The sequence below is a fragment of the Gallinula chloropus genome (assembly GCF_964237585.1).
Source record: "Gallinula chloropus genome assembly, chromosome: 15".
NCBI classification, from domain to species: domain Eukaryota; kingdom Metazoa; phylum Chordata; class Aves; order Gruiformes; family Rallidae; genus Gallinula; species Gallinula chloropus.
Genome location: NC_140100.1, coordinates 11,482,058 through 11,502,577, shown reverse-complemented (window position 1 = coordinate 11,502,577; position 20,520 = coordinate 11,482,058). Strand labels below are relative to the sequence as shown.

General features: G+C 59.7%; 1 protein-coding gene across 1 annotated transcript; it reads left to right on the top strand.

Annotated features, from left to right (window-relative positions):
• Positions 1-1,849: 1,849 nt before the first annotated feature.
• Positions 1,850-19,241, top strand: PGAP6 (post-GPI attachment to proteins 6). Its single transcript, XM_084271059.1, has 13 exons — positions 1,850-1,952; positions 7,525-7,702; positions 9,185-9,392; positions 9,468-9,601; positions 9,894-10,159; positions 11,256-11,584; positions 12,395-12,488; positions 13,014-13,137; positions 13,786-13,922; positions 15,971-16,149; positions 17,393-17,539; positions 18,555-18,671; positions 18,916-19,241. The coding sequence occupies exons 1-13, from the start codon at positions 1,856-1,858 to the stop codon at positions 19,210-19,212; spliced, it is 2,307 nt and encodes a 768-aa protein (XP_084127185.1). The 5' UTR covers positions 1,850-1,855; the 3' UTR covers positions 19,213-19,241.
• Positions 19,242-20,520: the final 1,279 nt, after the last annotated feature.

Sequence of the window (20,520 nt, the reverse complement as noted above, 5' to 3'; positions counted from 1 at the left end):
CTTGCTGTTCCTCAGGGAAAACATTTTACAGTTACTTTGTATCCCAAAGAAGCAGGAGAAAAACCCAGGGAGAGAGCCTAATGCCCAGCTGGGGTGTAATCGTCAGGAGGATGTTAGGCATAGTAAGCAGGTTGTGAAACACGGAGCGGAGGACCTGCCCTCGGAGGCGGCTTTGAGTCGACGTTCACAATATGCACATGTGCAGCAAGAACAAACAGACCCATCGAGCTGGGGCTCAGGATCTCAAAGTTCAGTCTCCAGCGTCGCTGCAAGGTGTGAGCTGCGTCACGGCAGCGTCACGCGGCGCCGGCACTGCCAGTTGGACTGATGGACGCACGGGTGAGTGCAAGAGCTGCAGGACCAGGCCTCCAGAAAGCAGGGGGGTGCTTACAGCAGTGTTGAAAGGGGATTGTTGGCTCGGGGGAAATTATTGGAGGGATCTGACCTTGGCTCTGGCCTTGGAATTTTTATTAATGGCCAAAATATTTTTAAAAACAATAAACCCCCCTGTGGTACTGTGACACTAGGGGAGGACTGGGCGATTGCAGGCTACTTGTTGGCCTCAGAGATGGCATAGCAGAAAGGGGATGGTGTTCTCATGCCTAACAAAAAGGCGTGGAGGGAGCTGATGCTGTCTTTAAGCAGGACCCATTCAAGCAGGAGAGCTTGGAACATCTGAAAATGGCATTACCCAGGAACAGATGGAAATGAGCAGCCTGGGAATCAGAAGAGTCCCTTCCAATCCCATGTCTTATGTGCTGAAGCTTCTGGGCTGACTTCAGGGAAGTTTTCTCATAAATTACATGAGGGCATTGCTAGCTATTGATTGCAAAACCTGCTCTGACTGGGCTTTTGGTGATGTCAGAGCCCCTAGGAAATGACTGGTTCTTCCCTGGGGGATTTCCTTCCCATACCCAATAAACTCACCACAGGAATGTCAGGCCCATGAGAGCAAGAAGCAAAGATTTTAAGCTCCTGAAAAAGTCCATCTTCAGGGAGATCGTGGTTGACTGAAAACAGGTCTGAAGACTCCAACCAAGCTGACCCACAAGCAAGGGGTGGGATTTTTCCCTGAGCAAGGACTCTGAGGCTGTCCAGCCTGCATTATTCTCCTGGAGAACACCAACACATCAGGTGTTTTCCCAGAGAAAAGACCCATAGGAGGACAGACCCTGGGCTCTTTTGCAAACACTCAGCACATCAGAGGATGAGTTGACCTCTGGAAGCCACATCTCCTGTGTGTCCTACAGGAGTGGCAGGGGTGTGAGAGCCGAGAAGGCATCCAGGCTTTCCAGGGGCGTGCATAACCCCCTTCAGATCGAAGGGCTGTGAGCAGCCCCAACAGTGTCAGTTCCAAGCTCAGGAAAGGTGGGCAGCTGCTGTCTAGTTACAGTGGCAGCACGATAATGTTCGGGATTACAGGCTGAACTCATCCTGAATTCTTAGCTCGCCTCCTCCCGTGGCCGCAGCGCGCCTCCAGCACACCCCTTTGCCCCAGGGCAGGCTCCTCGGGGCCCAGGGTGCTCTGGGGGGTTAGGGTCCCCCACTAAGCCACTCTCCTGAGGTTCTCAGGGACCTCTCGGGGTGTCGGGGAGCTGGAGGACCCCACGGATGTCTCCGGTCTTTGGGCTGCCTGGGCTTATCTGGGCTCATGGGGTGCTGACAGGGCTCCAGGGCTTCCCCCTGCCCGACCCCGCCGTCCCCACGCCCGCCTCGGCGGCGGCTGTGGCGGCGGGAGGGGGCGGTTCCGCCGGGGGCGGGCCGGGGCGGAGCGGGCCGGCGGAAGCGGGCGGCGGCGGCGATGGCGGTGCGGGGCGGGCGGCGGGCGGCGATGCCGGGGTAGCGCCGGACGGCCATGGCGCGGGGGGGCGGCCCGCCGCTGCGGCTGCTGCTCCGGCTCCTGCTCCAGCTCCTGGCGCTGCCCGCCGGCCGAGGCGACCGCGCCGGCCCCGGTGAGTCCCGGCCGGGGACGGCGGCTGGGGGGGGGAGGCGGGGTGCTCGGGGGACAGTTTGGAGATGCTCCGCGGGGATCGGTGCTGGGGCGGCGGGGCGCGTCTGGCGTGGGGGCGGGGGCAACGGCCTCCCGGCGGGCAGCGTCCCGCGGGGGGAACCAGCCGGGTTACGTTACGGAGAGCGGTGACCTGCCCGCCGCGCAGCCCCGGGAGCTGGCTGGAGCCCCGCAGCTCCCGCCGGCGCTGGCGTTGCGGTGCCCTCGGCGTCTCCCGGGGGATGCCGGGCTCCGCGGGCCGGCCCCGGTGGAGCAGCGCAAGCAGCGGACAGGGCAGGGCAGCGGGGCCCGGGCCTGTCCCCCCCCCGGGGCTGTCCGCTGGGCTGGCAGCGGCCGCGGAGGTTTCGCTGGGGTCTGCTTTGTTTTCGGGGGACTTTATTCCCGGCGCAGCACAGCGGCCGGGCGGGAGCCGTTGGGCATGGGCAGGGCGGGGGGATGCTCTTCACGGCGGTACCGGGGGTCTCGTGGGGCTGGGCAGGGCGGGGGATGTTCTTCATGGCGGTACCGGGGGGCTGCGGATCCTGGGGAACCGTGCCGCCCCCTCCAGTCAGGGGTGATTGGGCTCCGTTTGGGCTGGCAGTGGCTGTCTGCTGCTGGTGGTTATCGCTTCCTCATAGCCCATGAGGCTCCGGATGGGTGAGCTGGCCTTTTGCCCCCGGCCCACCCTCCCCTGGCATCCTGTTAGCTGGGTTCCCAGTCCTGGAGAGATACCCTGTGCTTCAGGCAGGCTTGTCTCGGTACCGTCCCACTGGCTGGGGTGATGAACGTCCCTGTGGGGTTCAGTCTGGGAGCCAGCAGAGATGAGCTGCCCCACAGACAGGCGAGGAGTTCCTTTCTGGAACATTTGAAGATGGATTTTTGACCCAGGAGCAGGGGTTCTGTTAGGTTATAGATGGCCAAACACCTTGCCCTGTAGCCATGTGTGGTCCAGAGTCAGCCGTCTCGCTGTCCGTACAGCTGTACACAGGGTCTGCTTTGAAGCAAGGACATTGTCCTTCCAATGGGAAACCCCGAAACCGGAGGGCAAAGTTATCATTTCCTGAACCCACCGTGAGATTGTCTTTGGGCAGACAAGCCCAGGCATCACAGGCAGCTCTTTATTCTGAAGTTCAATAATGCGTCTCCTGCCTTTCACTTCTTGTCTTGAAAACCCTTTTTTTTTGTGTAATTAGTGTGAAATCTGCTCCTGCAAAATCACCTGGGAGCGGGTGGAAGCAGGATCCATTTGAGGACTCCTTTGCTCGGTCTAAAGGCCAGCTTTATGTCACGGGACAGTCGAGCAGTACTTTCCAGGTGCCATGGAAGAGACAGGGACAGAGGCGTACCCAGCACAGCAATCAGGGACGCTCCCTCAATGCAAATGGGCTGCTGGTGCACACCTTGCCAGTGATGACCTGTCTTTCTGGCTTTTCCCCACTGATGCCTGATTTATCTGCCCGTGGTTACTTCCTCCTTAGCCCAGGCAGAGGGTCAGCAGAGGGTGCTGCCATGAGCCAGGGCTTGGCCGGCTGTCACCACAAGAACCTGTTTGCAAGCGGATTTCTGCCCATGCTGGCGTTCTGCTGGTACAGCCGCTGGTCGCAGGCAGCGCCTGGGCAGGGTGGGTCTGCCTACCTGCCCTCAGCCCGACACCACGCTGCAGCTCCCGCTGTATTATTGGCCAGCCCTTAATAAACAGCACTGCCGATTACTGGGGTTTCTAATTTTGCAGTCTGCCTGCCCTCTCCTCCACAAGAGCCGCACGCATCGTGCTTCAGCTTCGTAGGGACGTGCAGGATGGGAGGTGGCCATGGCTGTTGGCTGCGCAGAGCCTGACAGCCAGAGGGGCTGGAGCAGCCTGCATCATGGCCGGAGGGCTTGTCCCAATGCAGGTGGGGTGGGTTGGCCCTGTCTGGGGGCCAGGTGCCCCCCAAAGCCACTCTGTCACCCCCATCCTCAGCTGGCAGGGAAGAGAAGATATAACAAAAAGCTATGGGTCGAGATAAGGGCAGGGAGAGATCACTCACCCATTGCAGTCGTGGGCAAAGCAGACTCAACACAAAATAAAATGAATCTAATTTATTGCCCTCTGAAAACAGAGTACAATAATGAGAGATAAAACCAAGTCTTCAAATGCCCCCCTTCTTCCTGGGATCAGTGTTGTGCACAAGTTCTATCCCTGCCTCCGCACAGCATGGGGCAGGACTCCTCACCCCTTTCCCCTGCTGCACCGTGGGGTCCCACCCATGGCAGACAGACCTCCGTGAACTTCTCCAACGTGAGTCCTTTCCCACCGGGCTTCAGCTCTTTCCCAGCTGCCCCAGTGTGGGTCACTGCTATGGGGTGCGGTCATAAATCATAGAATGTCTCTCAGTTTCTCAGGCCCAGACTACTCCAGCCCGGTCCTCCAATGTGTCACAAGCCCCCACAGAAAACCAGCTCTGGTGTGGGCTCTTCTCTCTCTCCATGGGCTGCAGGTCCTGCCAGGAGCTTGCTGCAGTGTGGGCTTCCCACCAGGTCACAGCATCCTTCAGGTGCCTCCACCTGCTCCATCGTGGGGTCCTCCCAGGGCTGCAGGGAATGTCTGCTCCATCATCATCCTCCCTGGGCTGTGGGGGCACAGCCTGCCTCACCAGGGTCTTCTCCAGGGGCCACTCCTGCTCCCACAGCATCTCTTCCCCATCATTCTTCACCAGCCTTGGTGCTGCTGCTTGTGTTTTTTTCCTTCTTAACTCTGTTACCCCAGAGGCGCTGCCACTGTCCCTGATGGGCTCGGCCTTGGTCAGCGGCGGGCCCAGCCTTGAGCCACTGATGTTTGTCAGGCCTGGGAGAAGTTTCTGGCTGCTCCTTGCAGCAGCCACCCCTGCAGCCCCCTCCTCTGCCAGAACCCAGCCACGCAAACCCACCACAGCCAGTTGTGTGAGGGGACCTGTTGCACTGGTAGGACCAGGGCTCTCCCAGCTCTCATGGCTCTCAGTGTTGCTGTGTCCCTCATCCTGCCCCCAGACATCTCCCTGACCTTCCTCCAGTGAACACGCTGCCAGATGAAGGCTGCTCCCTTGGAGGCTCCCAGTGTGGCGTAGCTGGGCTTGCAGGGGCTCGCAGCCAGCTCTCATCCACAGCAGCCCACACGCTGTGCCGGCATCACAGCCGGGGAGCGTTGGCTTGAAAAGCCCCTTTTGTGGTCCCTGCTCTTCCCTGGCCTGGAGAGCAGCGTAGCACTGGCCCTGCCCAGGCACTTCAGGCCCCTCGCTGTCCTGCCCCTCGCTGTCCTGCCCCTCGCTGTCCTGCCCCACACCTTCGCCTGGCCCTGCACGTTCAGGTGCTGCACGCTGCTCCTTTGGCTGGGCCTGTGTGGCGGCTGGGGCAGCCCCTGAGGCGAGGTGAGGTGAGGCAGTCCTGCTGTTCCTGCCCTCGGCTGGCGTGGCCAGTATTTCTTGCTGCCCTGTTTCCCTGTTGAATTTGCAGGTGCCCGGAGGCACTGGCTTGGTGGTTTGCCAGGGACTTAAACCCACGGCTCCGTCCCGTCGCAGTGCTGCGGGTGCAGGCCCAGGCATCCTGCTGTGGGGCATGGATCACAGGTCCTGCCAGGGGCAGGTTCCTCTTGGCACCAAGCGCCTCTCAAGGCTCCAGTCCTGCCCAAGGACTGTTTCCCTCTTTCTCTGGCATCTTTCTTAAACACAGTGGGGTGCTCTGTGTTCCCAGCATGACCTGAGCAGGCAGGCAAGCCAAACCCTGTTCGCTGCTTTACTCTCTGATGGAAATGAGGAACCTGGGTCTGAATGGTGCCTTGGCTTCTCCCTTGAGTACAGAGCATCTGGGAGGACTCGGCAGAGACATGATGAAATCCTCTCCCCCCTTGCTGAGTGTTATCTTGCCTTGTTTTCGCATGGGCGGTGTGGCCGTGGCTCCGCTGTCTCCGTGCGGTTTTGTCCCCGGTGTGATGTTGTTTTCCATCCCCGAGCTGCAGCCCAGCCGGTTCTGCCTGACAGGAAGGTCAGTGTATAACCTCACGGGCGAAAGGATCGGCAGGCTGGGGCGAGCTGTAAGCACAGCTGGACAGGGGCATGGAGTGGGGGGGGTCTGGTCAGTCCTGATGGCTCTTCCACAGAACCTCCATCGCCATAGATTGTGTTAAGTGGGAAGGGATCTTCAGAGGCCACCCAGTCCCACACTGCAGTGAGCAGGGACATCTTTAACTAGAGCAGATCGCTCAGAGCCCTATCCACCCTGACCTTTAATGTCTCCAGGGATGGGGCCTCCACCTTCTCTCTGGGAAACCTGTGCCAGGGGTCTCACCACCCCCAGAGGGAAGAACTTCTCCCTCAGGTCTCATCTAACCCTGCCCTGCTTGAGTTTAACCCATCGCCCCTCATCCCGTCGCTCCCTGCCCTTACAAATGGCCCTGCCCAGCTTTTCTGTAGGTCCCTCAGGGACTGGAAGGGGCTCGGAGCTCTCCCTGAGCCTTCTCCAGGCTGAACCATCCCAGCTCTCCCAGCCTGTCTCTGCAGCAGAGCTGCTCCAGCTGTCGGATCGTCCTCATGGCCTCCTCTGGCCCCACTCCAAGAGGTCCATGTCCTCCCTGTGCTGAGGGCTCCAGAGCTGGGCACAGCACTGCAGGGGGGTATCCCCAGAGCAGAACAGGGGGACTATCCCCTCTCTCCATCTGCTGGACGCACTGCTGGGGCTGCAGCCCAGGATGCAATGGACCTGCTGGGCTGCAAGGCCACATTGCTGGCTCCTGTCCATGTCTGTGGCCATCAGTACCCCAAGTCTTTTCCACAAGGCTGCTCTATCACATCAGCCCCAGCCAGTGTTGATAACGAGGGTTGTCCCAACCCAAGCATGGGACCTTGCCCTTGTCCTTGTTCAGATTGTTGTCCTCTTGCGTGAGCTTTCAGCCTACCCAAGGCTGCTCTTGCTCTCCCAGCAGCATTCCATCCAGGCAGGAAAATCTTTAGGCTTCGGAGGGTACGTCTGAAAGCAGCCTGAGGTTTGCAGCACACGAGTTTTCGTCGTGCTGCATGTCACAGGAAGGCAGCGTGTTGTGCAGTACACGTTTCCTGAGCTGGGTGACACTGATAATATCAGCCCCTGTGCTCTGCAGAGGCAGACAGGGCACAGCTCGCTCTTCGCTATTGGCACCATGAGCTGCTGCCTGGGTCTGGAGCACCCCTGTGCTCCCTGCACCCGTCTGCCCGGCACCATCTGGCCTGGACATTGCCTTTTCTTGTGCTATCAACTTTTTCCCTTCACCTTCTCCTCCACCTCAGTGTCCCCAATGATTGTCACCCTGCGAGCACATCTCATAGAGTGCGGTTAAAGCACCTTTTGGTGCTTTCTTGGCTGTGAAAGTTCATAGCAGGGGTGGGTGGCTCTGGCCGACGGATGGCATGGATTGTGACCTGTCTGGTGGGCCTGGGGTGAGAACTCGGGGATGTGACAGGCTCCTCTCCGGCAGCCTTAAAATGCACATGCCAGTGGGTGTAGCCTGTCCCCAGCAGCCACCCCCGTGACCGCTGTGCTCCCCCTTTCAGACTCCCTGTATGTCTCGGAGTACTTCTCCCAGAGCGCACAGAAACTGTCCTTCTACAGCTGGTATGGCAACGCCAAGCTCTTCCACTTCCGTGTGCCCGAAGACACCGTGCTGCTCCGCTGGCTCCTGCAGGCATCCCGGGGGAAAGGGCCCGAGTGCACCGACATGGAGATCACCGTGTACGTATGTCCCAGCGCTGGCCCACACGGGCCTCCTGTCCTTCTCTTGTCCTTGCAGCTCATGGCTGGGGTTGGGTGGCCCTAGGAGGCTGGGCTCTGTTCCCTGGGTGCATCAGCAGTGTTGTAGCACTAAATCTGTGTTGAACTTGTAGGAACGCTTCATGTTTGGGTTACCAGTGGGCCTGGGGCTGTCTTATCAGAGATGGTGTCTCAGAGACGCCTTAGAAATACCGGGCAGAGCTCTGCAGTGAGATGGGTGGTGTGGGTCATGAGCAGGGTGTTCTGACATGTCTGTGCCTAGCAGGACCCCGTGTGTGGTACCAGGGGATGTAGCAGAACTTGTAAGGGGCTCCAGAGGACTGGTTGGAGATGGACAATTTCCCTGGTACAGGGGAACCAGAGGATCTAGGGATGGTTTTCTGGGGGATGCAGGCCGTGTGTGGAGCAGAGATAGACATGCCAAGTCCTGTGGACACGAGAGTGGGAGAAGACTTCAAACTCGATGCTAGTGCAAGAGATATAGTGCTTGAGTTGTTGGGGGTTTTGAGGTCAAAAATGTGAGGGAGGGGTGAGACTTGGAGCTGTATTTTGTGAGACTCCCAACTTACTAGGCAGGTTGTGCCCGTAGAGACATGTGGAGCTCTGGCAACCGCTCCAGCGAAGTCTCAGCAGTGACTGAAGCTTGGCGCTTGGCTTTTGCTTCCCCGCTCTGTCTGTGGCACACACTGCTGCTCTTAGTTGCCCTGGAGCAGCCCCATACAGATGATCTTCCTTTTTCCTAGAAAGGTTTCTGATAGTTTTGGGATGTGAGGGACAAGGCAGCAGCTAAATGATGCCCTAAGAATGAGGAGCAGCCCAGCTAAACTCAGACAGGTCAATGCCACGTCACAAGCCAGGCTTGCTAGCTGGACTTGCTGTGTCGCTGCTCTCTCTAGCAGTCCAAAAGCAGCAAATTAAATGCCAAATTGGCTCCTCAAATAAACATCCTGTTCGTTAGCTGCTTATCTGGAAAGCAGAAGTGAAGTCGGTCACAGGGCACGCCCCGATGACCATCTTCATAGCCTGGCTCCCCACTCTCCTTAAAAGAGGAACGGGGGAAGCTGCTGGTCTTAGCTGGACCCTGAATGCTCCTTGTGGGTGACGAGGCCTGTGGGGAATCTGCTGATGCTCGTATAAAAGGGTGAGTCCTGATGCTGAGGCTTCACCCTCGTGAGCATGAAAATTTGTGTTCGGGCTTGATGGAACCGTGCAAATCCTTATCTTAGTAGAGCAGCCAGGTCAAACCGATCCCCGGATAAGCTAACAGGAGCCAGTCCTCACCAGATGAATTGATCTGTGGTTCTTGTGGAAAACTTGGGGTTTTTCCAGCTCCCTCTGGGATCCCAGGCCAACCCGGGTGTCCCCCGACGAGTTTGTACCCCAGTTCATCTTGCCAGCATCTCTGCATCCCGCAATCCATTCTCATTCTGGTTTCCCTCGCAGGCACTTCCGCTACGGAGCCCCTCCCGTCATTAACCCGCTGGGCACTCGCTTTCCTGCCAATGCGACCGTCCGCCCTTCCTACAACATCAGCATCGCGCTGAGCAGCGCCGCGCAGAACACCACCTTCGTGAACGTCACCACCCCCGCCGCCGGGGACTGGTTCATCGCCGCCCACCTCCCCGAGGCTGCCGGCAGGATTGAAGTGAAGGTGAGGGTCCCGGTGCGGGTCTCGCCCGGCGCTCTGTGTCCTGCCGTGCCTGACCTCTGCTCTCCCTTCCCACAGGGCTTCTCCACCCCGTGCCCCTACATGTTCCAGGCGGATATGTTTGTGCTCAGACTGGCTGAAATGCCCATCCTGGAGCCCGGTGTCCTCACGCCGCAGACCATCGTCTCACCTGCTAAGCCGCTGCATGTCAAGTGAGAGCGGCGGGCAGGAAGGCTTGGGGAGGGGGCAGTGGGATTGCTGGGTGTGCCACTGAGGGAAGGTGCTGCTGTCCGCAGGTGGGGGCCAGGGTCTCCCTGCAGCACAGGGAGCGTGCAAGTGCTCTGCCTAAGTGGCTTCAGCATTCAGCTGTAAGATGTGTCCCTTGGGAAGGGTCTTCACAGCACCAGTCAGGCCAACCCAGCTCTTCCTGGGGTGCTGCGGTGGGCCGGCCTGGCCTGTGCTGCAAGTGGGAACCCTGCAAACCACTGGTCCCTCCTCCTGCAGGCTCTTCGTTCCCAAGCATGCCGCAGGGATGCGGTTGGAGCTGCGCAACTGCCTGACAGGCCAGCAGAAGGCGTGCACTGTGCGTGTGGCACTGGGCTCCATCACGCTGCCCCAGTCCTTCCAGAGGATCGTCACCTGTGTGGGCAGCACGAACTGCAGCCTGGCGCTGGACTCGCCGCCTTGGGAGAAGTGGCTGCAGGTCATGGTGGAGAATCTCAGCGCCGCCAACGCCAGCGTGTCGGTGGAGATGCTGGCTTCCTTCACAGGTGGGCTTCCGCTCTCGCTAGCCCTGGGGGAAGGACCAGGGGGAATTCGGTGTCCCCAGCACACCAGTTACCTGGGCACAACCTCAGGGGAATGAGACCTACTTGTTGCTTTGGGGCCGAAAGCAAAGGGCTCCAGCGGTCACCCCGAGGGATACTCTCAGTGCTGCCCGATTGGGGAACACCTGCGAGGTTCAGGGTCTCTGAATCAGTGATGTTTTCCAAAGGCATTTGGGAAGCAGCGGCTGACTTAAAATCTGGTGGGGAGAATAGCTCTGTGTAGAGGCACCAGAGTAATGATGGTGACTCTGGACCGGCCATAAGTAGCCTACAGACAGGAAACGGCCTCACAGAGCTTTACTGGGCAAGTGGCTTGGCCTGTAGTGAGGGGCTGTCACTGTTTCAGGTGACACCGAGTGACTCGGGAGGTCACAAGGGCCGGGTGGCTGTGGTAGGCACCTTGGCATCCTCTCAGTATGTGAGCATAATCCCTGCCTGACTCTTGGAAGCTCACTGGAGAGGTGCATCTTTAAAGTCTTCTCCTGATGGGGGTTCTGCCAGCCCCTTCTTGATACAGAGCCTCGTCCTGTGTGCCAGAGGGGTTGGCACAGGCAGCCACCGTGTCCAGAGGGAGCTGCTGTCCCTGGGAGCGATGGGCAGGCTCAGCAGTGGGACCCGAGTGTCAGGACTGGCTCCGGGTGCCATGCTATGATGGCCTGTGCCTGTAGCTGCGCCAGGTTGGCTGTTCTGCCCGGCTGCTCAGGCCTAGGGACCAGTAGAGGCTTTTATGCAGCCTGTGGGTATGGACAGCCCAGTGCTGTGCGTTATCCCTTCTTCTGTTCCCCTCCCTGCAGCTCCAGGGTGCTTTCCATCCCCTGCCCGGCTTCTCTCAGTGTCCCGGCTCTCACGGGTGCTGCTGCTGGAGGTGCCCCTGCAGAGACGCTGCCCATCAGGAGCTGTGACTGGTGCCAGAACCAGCTGAAATGCCCCCAGTTTCAGCTGTGCCTTGGGGGCCAGGGCTGCTGGGGCCCTGCTTGGGGAGCAGCTAGTCCTGACCGTGGCCGTGCTGATGCCTCTCCCTTTACTTTTTGCTTTGCAGCTTGCAGACCGGGAAGTGCCAGTTCATTCCTTAACTTCAGCAGCCTGAACCAGAGCCAGACTGGTGCCAGGCCAGGTAGTGCTGGAGCACTGGGGAGCTCCACTCTGTCCGGTGGAGAGGCTTGGCGCAACGCATCCAGCCCCAGGAGCTCCTGCCTGCAGAGCCAGCCCGTCGTCCGCGAGGACCTGGACGTGGTGTCTGTGCGGTACCGGCTCTTGAACGGTCCCAGCGTGCCGGTGAACTCCCTCTCCCCGACTGTCCTCCTCCTTAGCCTGGACACTGGCATGGACAGCGGGGGATCCCTCATTGTCAATCTCCTGCTTAACAAGGTGCGGAGGCTGGCTGGTGGGATGGCTGCCCCTTCACAGGGCTTTGTCCCTCTCCGGGGCTGGTTTGTCACTAAATGCCAGGCCTTGTGGGCACTGGTGGGCCTGCTGCTATTTCCTTCTGCTGTCACAATATACTCGGAGGCTGTTCGGAGCTGCTTCCAGCATGTCCCACCTGCCAGCTCCAGTGTGCCATGGCTCGCTGGCACAGGCAGCAGTGACACAGAAAGGCTGCAATGGGAAACAGCTGCCATGCCATCTTCTCCGTGGGAGCCTGGCGCCTTGCTGCTGGGAGAACAGGGCTAGCAGGGAAACCCAGCAATGTCCTGAGCAGGGAAACCCAGCGATGTCCTGGGCTCCTTCAGCGACACCCCAGAAATCAGCCCCCTGTGTAACTCCCTGAGGGTCGGTGTGGGGCTTGGCCCCAGTGTCCTGCTGCCTCTGCCCCGTGCCTCCTCCCTGCATTCCTGCCAGAACCATGTGTTGGTGTCCTGGCCTTGGGGCAGTCCTTTCCCCAGCCCCCACCACGTGCACTTCCCTGGCAGGAGCTCACTTGCCTTCCAGGGTGCACAGGCAGCGCTGGGCCTGCCCCGAAATCTGCTGGCTGGATGGGCAGCGCCGGGCCTGCCCCGAAATCTGCCGGCTGGATGGGCAGCACTGGGCCTGCCCCGAAATCTGCTGGCTGGATGGGTGACCTTCACCCCAGGGTTATTGTCACTCGCTGCTTCCGTGCACCACGGGCAGTGAGGGGGGGACCTGCGCGGGGGGATGTGGGTTGGGGCACGCTGACACAGGACCCCGCTCTCTTTGCAGACATCGGTGAACCTGGCCAATGCCACCGTGGCAGCGTGCGTGAGTGCTGCGTCCCCGGTGCTGTCCCCCAACACCACCCAGAACTGCAGCACAGGTACGAGAGGCGCTGGCACCTGGCACCCGCTTGGGGCTTCGCTTTTAGACCTCACGAGCTGGGAACTGATTCGGGACTTCTTGGGATGTCTCAGGGAAGGTGGTTTTTGGCACAGACCCAGCTGAGGTCTTTGTGCTGGCACATGCCCAGGGTGCTGGGGTGCAGGGCTGGTCTGGTGCCAGGAGTTAGCCCCCACCAAAAGAAGGTCTGGGCACTAGCTGGGGCTCTTGTGGGAACGAGTTTTGGGTCTGGCCAAGGCATGACTGCATGCAGAGAAGCTGAGCTCCGTGCCAGGGAATCAGCCAAGCAAACAGACTGCTCCTGGTGCCCTCGGCTCTCTGGGCAGGTACCGAGAGCTGAGATGGAAGGACAAATGAGGGTCCTCGTCGTCCCCCAGTGACTCCTAGGGACAGGAGCCAGGAGTCACAGGAGCATCCCATACCTGCACAACCTGTCTTGGCCTGACACTGCTATGGGCCCTTCTCCCCACGTCCAGGAATGTCACAGCACCCTCTTCTCTTTAAGCTTTTTTCCAGGGCTACCCTCTGAGTGTGAGCATGGCCTCTGCGGAAGCAATGCTGATTGTCCTGTACCCACAGACCGATGACTGGTTCCTCTCCCTGCAGCTCGTCTGCCCAGGGGGCCAGGGGTGAGTCTGGGTGGGGCAGGGATGAGTCCGGTGTCTTGTCCTGCCCTGGGGCTGGCTCAGAGCATCCAACAAACAGCTAGTGTGAGCAGAACTGCCCCTCACCATGGCTCCTCTTGCCCAGTAGTGGTAGAACTGTGGCTGCAGGGCGGGAAGGAGGTGAATGGCGGTGCCAACTTGCTCCCTTGTGAGCACTGGAGCAGCTCGCCTTGCGCTGAGCCGCCATGTCTCGTGCTGACTGCGTGTGGCAGAGCCTGCCCGGACGAGGTGATAAATTGGAAATGAAAGTGCTGCTGCTACTCCTCTGAGGGGTCTCCGAGGAGCAGGCAGCTGTGCCCGTACTCCTGCGCTTCACCTTCCCGCTGGGTCCTTGCACAAGGGGCCGAGCATGCAGTAAAACAGTGCAGGTGGTGCTGGTCCTGAGCACCAGTCACAGGCACTGGGGGCTGCTGGGGACAGCTGGCACCCACCTACTTATCCATTTGGCAGCCCAAACGGAGAGGGGGCCGACTGCTCCCAGCCCTTGGGTTGGATACAGCAGGTGCCAGAATAGCAGGGAGCTCACGTGCAGTAGGGTGGGCTCACCCTCAAGAGCGGGGCATTCCCTGGGCACAAGGACGGGGTTACCAACGCGACCCACTCTCCCTGCAGTGAATGTAACGCTGCGGAAGCCAAAGTGACCGTCTTCGCATACCTCACGCCCTGCTTCAACGACTGCGGGCCGTACGGGCAGTGCAGCCTCCTGAGGCGACACGGGTACCTCTACGCCGGCTGCAGCTGCAAGGCTGGTGAGTGCATTCCCAGCAAACGTGGCCAGGCTCCTCAGGGGGGTGACGTGCTTTTCGGTGGTGCTGTTCAGGTAGGGGAGTCCGGGGTCTGCCAGGGGCAGCCTGGTGTCACGGTCCACACCAATGAGCCCTTGGCACCTGTGGTTGCCTCTTTGGGAGCATCCCAGATTCCCCAAAGGGTGTGGGGCTCAAAGAGGCACAAAGCACCCCAGGGCAATTGGGCTGAGAACAGCTCGGAGTCCCCTAGAGCTTGGAGAGGTGCTTCTGTGCCCCCCTGGAGTGGTCAGGGTGCCAGCTGGGCTACCTGAGAACGCCTGTGTTGAAGCCCCTGCCTTTTGGAGAGGGGTGTTATGCACAGTGCCAGTATGGGCCATGGTGGAGCCGGGCTGCAGTCCTTGCCTGCGCTCTGTTGCAGTGCTCTGTCTCCTGCCGCAGCCTTGCCGGCCAGTCCTTGGACTCAGAGGTGCCCCGGAGGAGCAGTATGTGTGTCAGCTGCTAATTGCCTTCCTGGGATGAGCAGACAGGGCTGGAGGCAGTGGGGCAGGGAAGGTGCTGGCTCTGCTGTGCTCAGGCGGGTCCATACCTGTCCTGGGCAGAGGGACAAGGCAGTGTGGTTCCCTGCTGCCCCGGGACAGAGCTGGGACATCCCTGCTGCCGCTCGGTGCCAGGCGAGGGGTCGGATAGTGAACAGCATCCCAGTTTCCCCAAGGGGTGCCAGGTTCTGGGATGCACAGAGCATGCTGAGGGAGCCGGACACTTTCCGCTGAACTGTGTGGAGCAAACACCCATCGGCATGTTCGTGAAAGCGTGGGAGCAGCTTGTGGGGTGCTGCCTGCTGGGGAGCCAGGGCATAGCTGCTGGCAGGCACTGTGGGCATGGATGCTGTGTTTAGCTCGGCTTCCTGACCTACACGGACCCAGGCTGCCCGCGCTGACCTCCTTTCCCCAAAAATGAGAGTGTGGGCACCCTGATCTTGAATTGAAATTATTTAAATTTAAAAAACCCAGCTGTTTTGCATTGATACAAGGTGGCTGTGGCTCAGCCTGGGGTGGCAGGCAGCAGGCTGGGGGTGCCCTGCGCCCACACTGTCCCCCAGGAACCTTCCCCTCCTAACAGCCTGTGCTTGGCTGGTTGCTGCCATGGGCAGTGGTGATGGGTTGGCTCACCCGGATCAGGTCACACTGTATGCTGTGCACAGTGGCTGTGGGGACCCTGGAGCCGGGGACCACAGGGGAGGGGCAGGAGGCTGCAGATGCAGGCTGTGTCAAGGGAACCTCAGATAAATTGAAGTTTTCCCCCATTGGTGGTTCCTCTTTGCACGGTGTCTGGGTTTCCAGCGCTGGAGATCACAGAATCACAGAATTGTAGGGGTTGGAAGGGACCTTGAAAGATCATAGAATAGAATAGAATAGAATAGAATAGAATAGAATAGAATAGAATAGAATAGAATAGAATAGAATAGAATAGAATAGAATAGAATCATAGACTGGCATGGGTTGGAAGGGACCCCGAGGATCATAGAGCTCCAACCTCATCAGGTCGTTTTGAGATCTTCAGAACTTAGCTGGGTAAGGCCCAGACTGCCCCGAGCTGGCGCTGAGCACTGGTAGGACAGGAACCCAATGAATGTGGATCATTCCCCACCCTGGTTCCTGGGATCTGTAAGGATCCTGCACCCGCCTCACGCCATCCTCTGAAGTGCCTCACCCTGAACTTATGACATACCCCAGCAAGTGGCACGTGTGTGGCCTTACTGTAGCGATGAGCATTCCAGCGCGGACAGAGCCGCACTGTACAGAGGATGGCGTCTGCTGTGTGGGAACATCCATGTCCTCAGAGCAGACACAGGGCTGTGCTGGGTTCCCCTGACATGCCACAGCCCAGCGAGCAGCAATGAGACCTCCCTGGGAACAGGAATGTGAGCAGCCGACACAGCGACGGGGCTTGGGGCTGGTCTGGGGCCGGCTGCTGCTCCCGCTGCGTGCTGCGGGAGGACAGGGCAGGGATCTCATGCCTGTGAGATCCACATGAGCCTCTCTGCTCTGCAGGTTGGGGCGGCTGGAGCTGCACAGATGACACCAAGGCCCAGTCTGTCGGCGCGCAGAACCTGGCCACCCTCCTGCTCACGCTCAGCAACCTCATGTTCCTGCCGGCCATAGCGGTTGCTGTTTATCGCTACTACCTGGTGGAGGCCTCTGTCTACACCTACACCATGTTCTTCTCCACGGTAAGATCTGTGTCCTGTCAGGTCCCCTGCCAGCTCCCCCTGAGCACCAGGAAAGCTGCATCGGGCTGAACTCCGTGGTGGAGCAATCCATGCTGGAGCTCCACAAGGGTCTCCTGGCATCACTGGGCAAACACCTCCCTGGCTGTGTCCTCCCCTTTGGAGGTGGCAGGCGTGTCACGGTCACTGGGTTCTTCCACCCACACTGTGGGTACTTGTATCTGGGGAGGGCTGGCCCTGGCTGGAGGCCTACCCAAAGCTGCTCTGTCACTGCCCTTCAACTCGCTGGGGAGAGAAGACGTAACAGATGGCTCATGGCTCATGGGTAAGATAGGGGCAGGGTGAGGTCGCTGGCCCATTGTGTCACAGGCAAACACCAGGCTCGACTGAATTAATTTAATTTATTGCCAATCAAATCAAAGTAGGGTAATGAGAAATAAATCTTAAAACCCCACCCCTCCCTTCTTCCCAGGCCCAACATTATTCCCCAGTGCTCTCCCTCCTCCCCACAGGCGGCACAGGGGGACAGGGATGGGGGTTGGGGTCAGTCCGTCACACATTGCTGCTCCTTCCTCCTCACCCTCTTACCTTGCTGCATTGTGGGGTCCCACCCATGGCAGACAGTCCTTCCCAAACATCTCCAACGTCCTTTCCCTTGGGGCTTCAGCTCTTCCCCAGCTGCCCTGGCGTGGGTCACTACTATGGGTGCAGTCATAAGTCATAGAATGTCTCAGTCTCTCAGGCCCAGAGTGCTCCAGCCTGGTCCTCCATGGGGTCACAAATCCACCCCCCAGCAAACCAGCTCTGGTGTGGGCCTCTCTCTCTCTCCAGCAGCCGCAGGTCCTGCCAGGAGCTTGCTGCAGTGTGGGTTTCCCACCAGGTCACAGCATCCTTCAGGTGTCTCCACCTGCTCCACTATGGGGTCCTTCCTGGGCTGCAGTGGAATCCCTGCTCCATCATCATCCTCCCTGGGCTGTGGAGGCACAGCCTGCCCCACCAGGGTCTTCTCCAGGGGCTGCAGGGGGATCTCTGCCCTGGTGCTTGGAGCACCTCATTCCCATCTTCCACGCTGCTCCAGGGGCTGCACAGCTGCTCCTCCCGCATGTTTTCACTCCACGAGGGATCCTGGCGCTGCCAGGAGGGATCCCAGCTGCCATGGGCCGAGCCTTTTCCTGCCTCTGCTTCCCAGAGAGCCACGTGGTGCCGCTGGGCTCACGCCAGCCTTTGCTTTTGTCCCCGGCTGTAGTTCTACCACGCGTGCGACCAGCCGGGCATCGCCGTGATGTGCATCATGGACTACGACACACTACAGTACTGTGACTTCCTGGGCTCCGTGGTGTCCATCTGGGTGACGATCCTGTGCATGTCCCGGGTGAAGAAGATCCTGAAATACGTGAGTGCTGGGTAACCCTGTGTGGCCCAGCAGGGGGTGGCCTTGCCGAGCCCGCGCACGGCCGTAGCTTTGCGTCACAGCCCAGCCCTGTGACAAGGTGCCTGCCTGTCACCTGCTGTTACCCTGAGGTTTTTAAACCAGTGGGTGGTTTTTGTAGAATCACAGGGTGTGTTAAGGTTTAAGGTTAAAGTCCACCAAGTAACCACCCCTGCAATGAGCAGGGGCACCTCTCAGTGCTCAAAGCACCATCAAGCCTGACCTTGAATGTCTCCAGGGTTGGGGCCTCCACCTCCTCTCTAGGAAACCAGTGCCAGGGGTCTCACCACCCTCAGAGGGAAGAACTTCTCCCTCAGGTCTCATCTAACCCTGCCCCGCTCGAGTTTAACCCATCACCCCTTGTTCCATCACTCCCTGCCCTTACAAACAGCCCTGCCCAGCTTTCCTGTAGGTCCCTCAGGGACTGCAAGGGGCTCGGAGCTCTCCCTGAGCCTTCTCCAGGCTGAACCATCCCAGCTCTCCCAGCCTGTCTCCACAGCAGAGCTGCTCCAGCCCTCAGATCGTCCTCGCGCCCTCCTCTGGCCCCACTCCAAGAGGTCCATGTCCTCCTTGTGCTGAGGGCTCCAGAGCTGGACACAGCGCTGCAGGGGGGTGTCCCCAGAGCAGAACAGGGGGACTATCCCCTCTCTCCATCTGCTGGATGCACTGCTGGGGCTGCAGCCCAGGATGCAATGGACCTGCTGGGTTGTGAGGGCACATCGCTGGCTCCTGTCCAGCTTTGTTCCAAGAGTTTGGATCATGAGCCTGTGTGCTGGCAGGGACTGGGCTGGAAGGGACTGAGATGTGTGGGGAGGGTTTGTGGGTCCTCTGCTTTACTTACCCCCCAGAGGTTCAACTCCCAGGTCTCACGCACAGGCAGGGTGAGTGACAGGATGTGATGTCTCCCAGCTCCAGCAAGGCTGGCTGTGCTCTGGCGGCAGATGAGCTGCTGCCAATAGTGGTGGCATCTCCTTCCTAGGTCCTCTTCATCCTGGGGACCCTGTTGATAGCCATGTCCCTGCAGCTGGACCGCAGAGGGGTGTGGAACATGATGGGTCCCTGCCTCTTCGCCCTCATCGTCATGATGGCAGCGTGGGTAAGTGGGGGTGGCCAGGCTGCTGCCCAGTGCTCTTCTCTGGGAATGGTGCTGGAGGGGCTTGGGTATTGTGGCTGGATCCGGCCTCTTGCCTGCATGCAGTGGGGGAGGCTGAATTCCTCAGGGGCTCCAGGCACATCTTGCCATGAGGCTGTCAGATCCTCCTGGCACAGGGTCCTCCTGCTTCCCCCCAGCCCAAGCTTCTGGTGGGTGACTTAACCCTTCCACGCTCTGGCTTTTCCAGGTTTACCACGGAGTGAAGCGCAAACGCTGCTACCCCTCCTCGTGGAAGCGCTGGGTTTTCTACCTCCTCCCAGGGATCACCTTGGCTTTCATTGCCATCTCAGTATATGCATTCATGGAAACCAATGAGAACTACTACTACACGCACAGCATCTGGCACGTGCTGGTGGCTTCCAGCGTTGCTTTCCTGCTTCCTCCTCGGGACAAGCATAAGAAGCCCTGGGCCTGGTCACAGAAGCTCACCTGTCGTTACCAGATCTGCCAGAACGACCGTGAGGAGCTCTATGCCGTGACCTGAGCTGCTCGGCTCCCGGCCGCGGAGGAGGAGGAGGAGGAGGAGGAGGAGGGCTGCAGGAGGCTGCCCTGGGCCTGTGCCCACTCACACACCAGCCGTGTGGGCGCAGAGCGGACTGGGTTTAAAGATGAAGGCAGTGGACTTGTCTTGCCAAGGCAAGACTGAGGCCAGGTCTTGTTTTTCTGCTGGGATGGGGCAGGTTCTTCACGGTTTTAGATCAAGGAATAGCCTGCCCCCTCCTCCTCCCCCCCCACTCCCCATGGCCCTGGGGGAAGCGGCCAACCCTCCTTTTCCTCCTGCTGCATGTGTGAGGCTTGGGCTTAGCCCATGCCGAGCTGGAGCAGAGCTGTGGCTGCTGTGCCCTGGCTGCACCCGCTGCCTGAGCAGAGGGCTGGGGCCTGGGGATTCCCTGGCTGTGCTGCAGCCCAAGAGAAGAGCGGGTTTCTTCTGGGCTGGGGGGAAGATGCTGCCACGTGCCCTTGGTGCTGATGGGGCAGGGGAGAGCCAATACCAGCATGTGCTGAGTTCTTGGCTGCCATCTCTCTGGATGCCCAGAGCCTCTCCCTGCAAAACTGCCAGTGCTGCCCCTGCCCAGTCCTGATCTGGGGGCCAGAGCGGTGTTGGGATTTGGGCCCTGGATTCAGGACCACGTGTGGTGGGAATGGGGGGAAAACCACCAGCGTGGGGGTTGTGGAGAGGTACCAGCAGCATCTCACCCAGAGCAGCACAGGGCTTAGTCTCAGCTTCAGTTTAGCCCTCTAGCCTGTCTGGAAGGAGCCAGACTGCTGCACCGTGCCCCTTCCTCTCTGGACGTTCAGGTATTCATCGTCTTCCTCCCTTTTCTATGGCTCTGGAGTACACGCAGCTCTGCCCAGGCACCACTCTGGGATGGCATCCGAGCTGCTGTCCTGCTCCTCAGCCTGCCGCGCTGCGGGGGCTGGATGTGCCGGGGGCACTCCGGCTGCATCCCGCCCTGGCCACCACCATCCCTGGGGGCTCCCCGGATGGCTGTGGTCTCCCCTGCAGCGTCTGTCTCACCTCTGCCTTACTGCAGGGCAAGGGAAAGCACGGGCAGAGCCTTGGCAACAGGGCACATGGCTTTGCCCATCCTCATTCCATAGATAAGGGCTCAAATCCCTCACTCCCTCCTGGTTCCTTGCTGTGGGGAGCCCACCCCCGCAGCCCCTCCGCTGGCTTTGGGGAGGAAGGAGCGAGTAATGAAGGATTTGCCTCCTAGCTTGTAGGAAACAGGGTTCTCTCTCTGCTTTGCGAAGCGCCAGGCCTCCTGCCCCGCTCTGCACTTTATCCCTC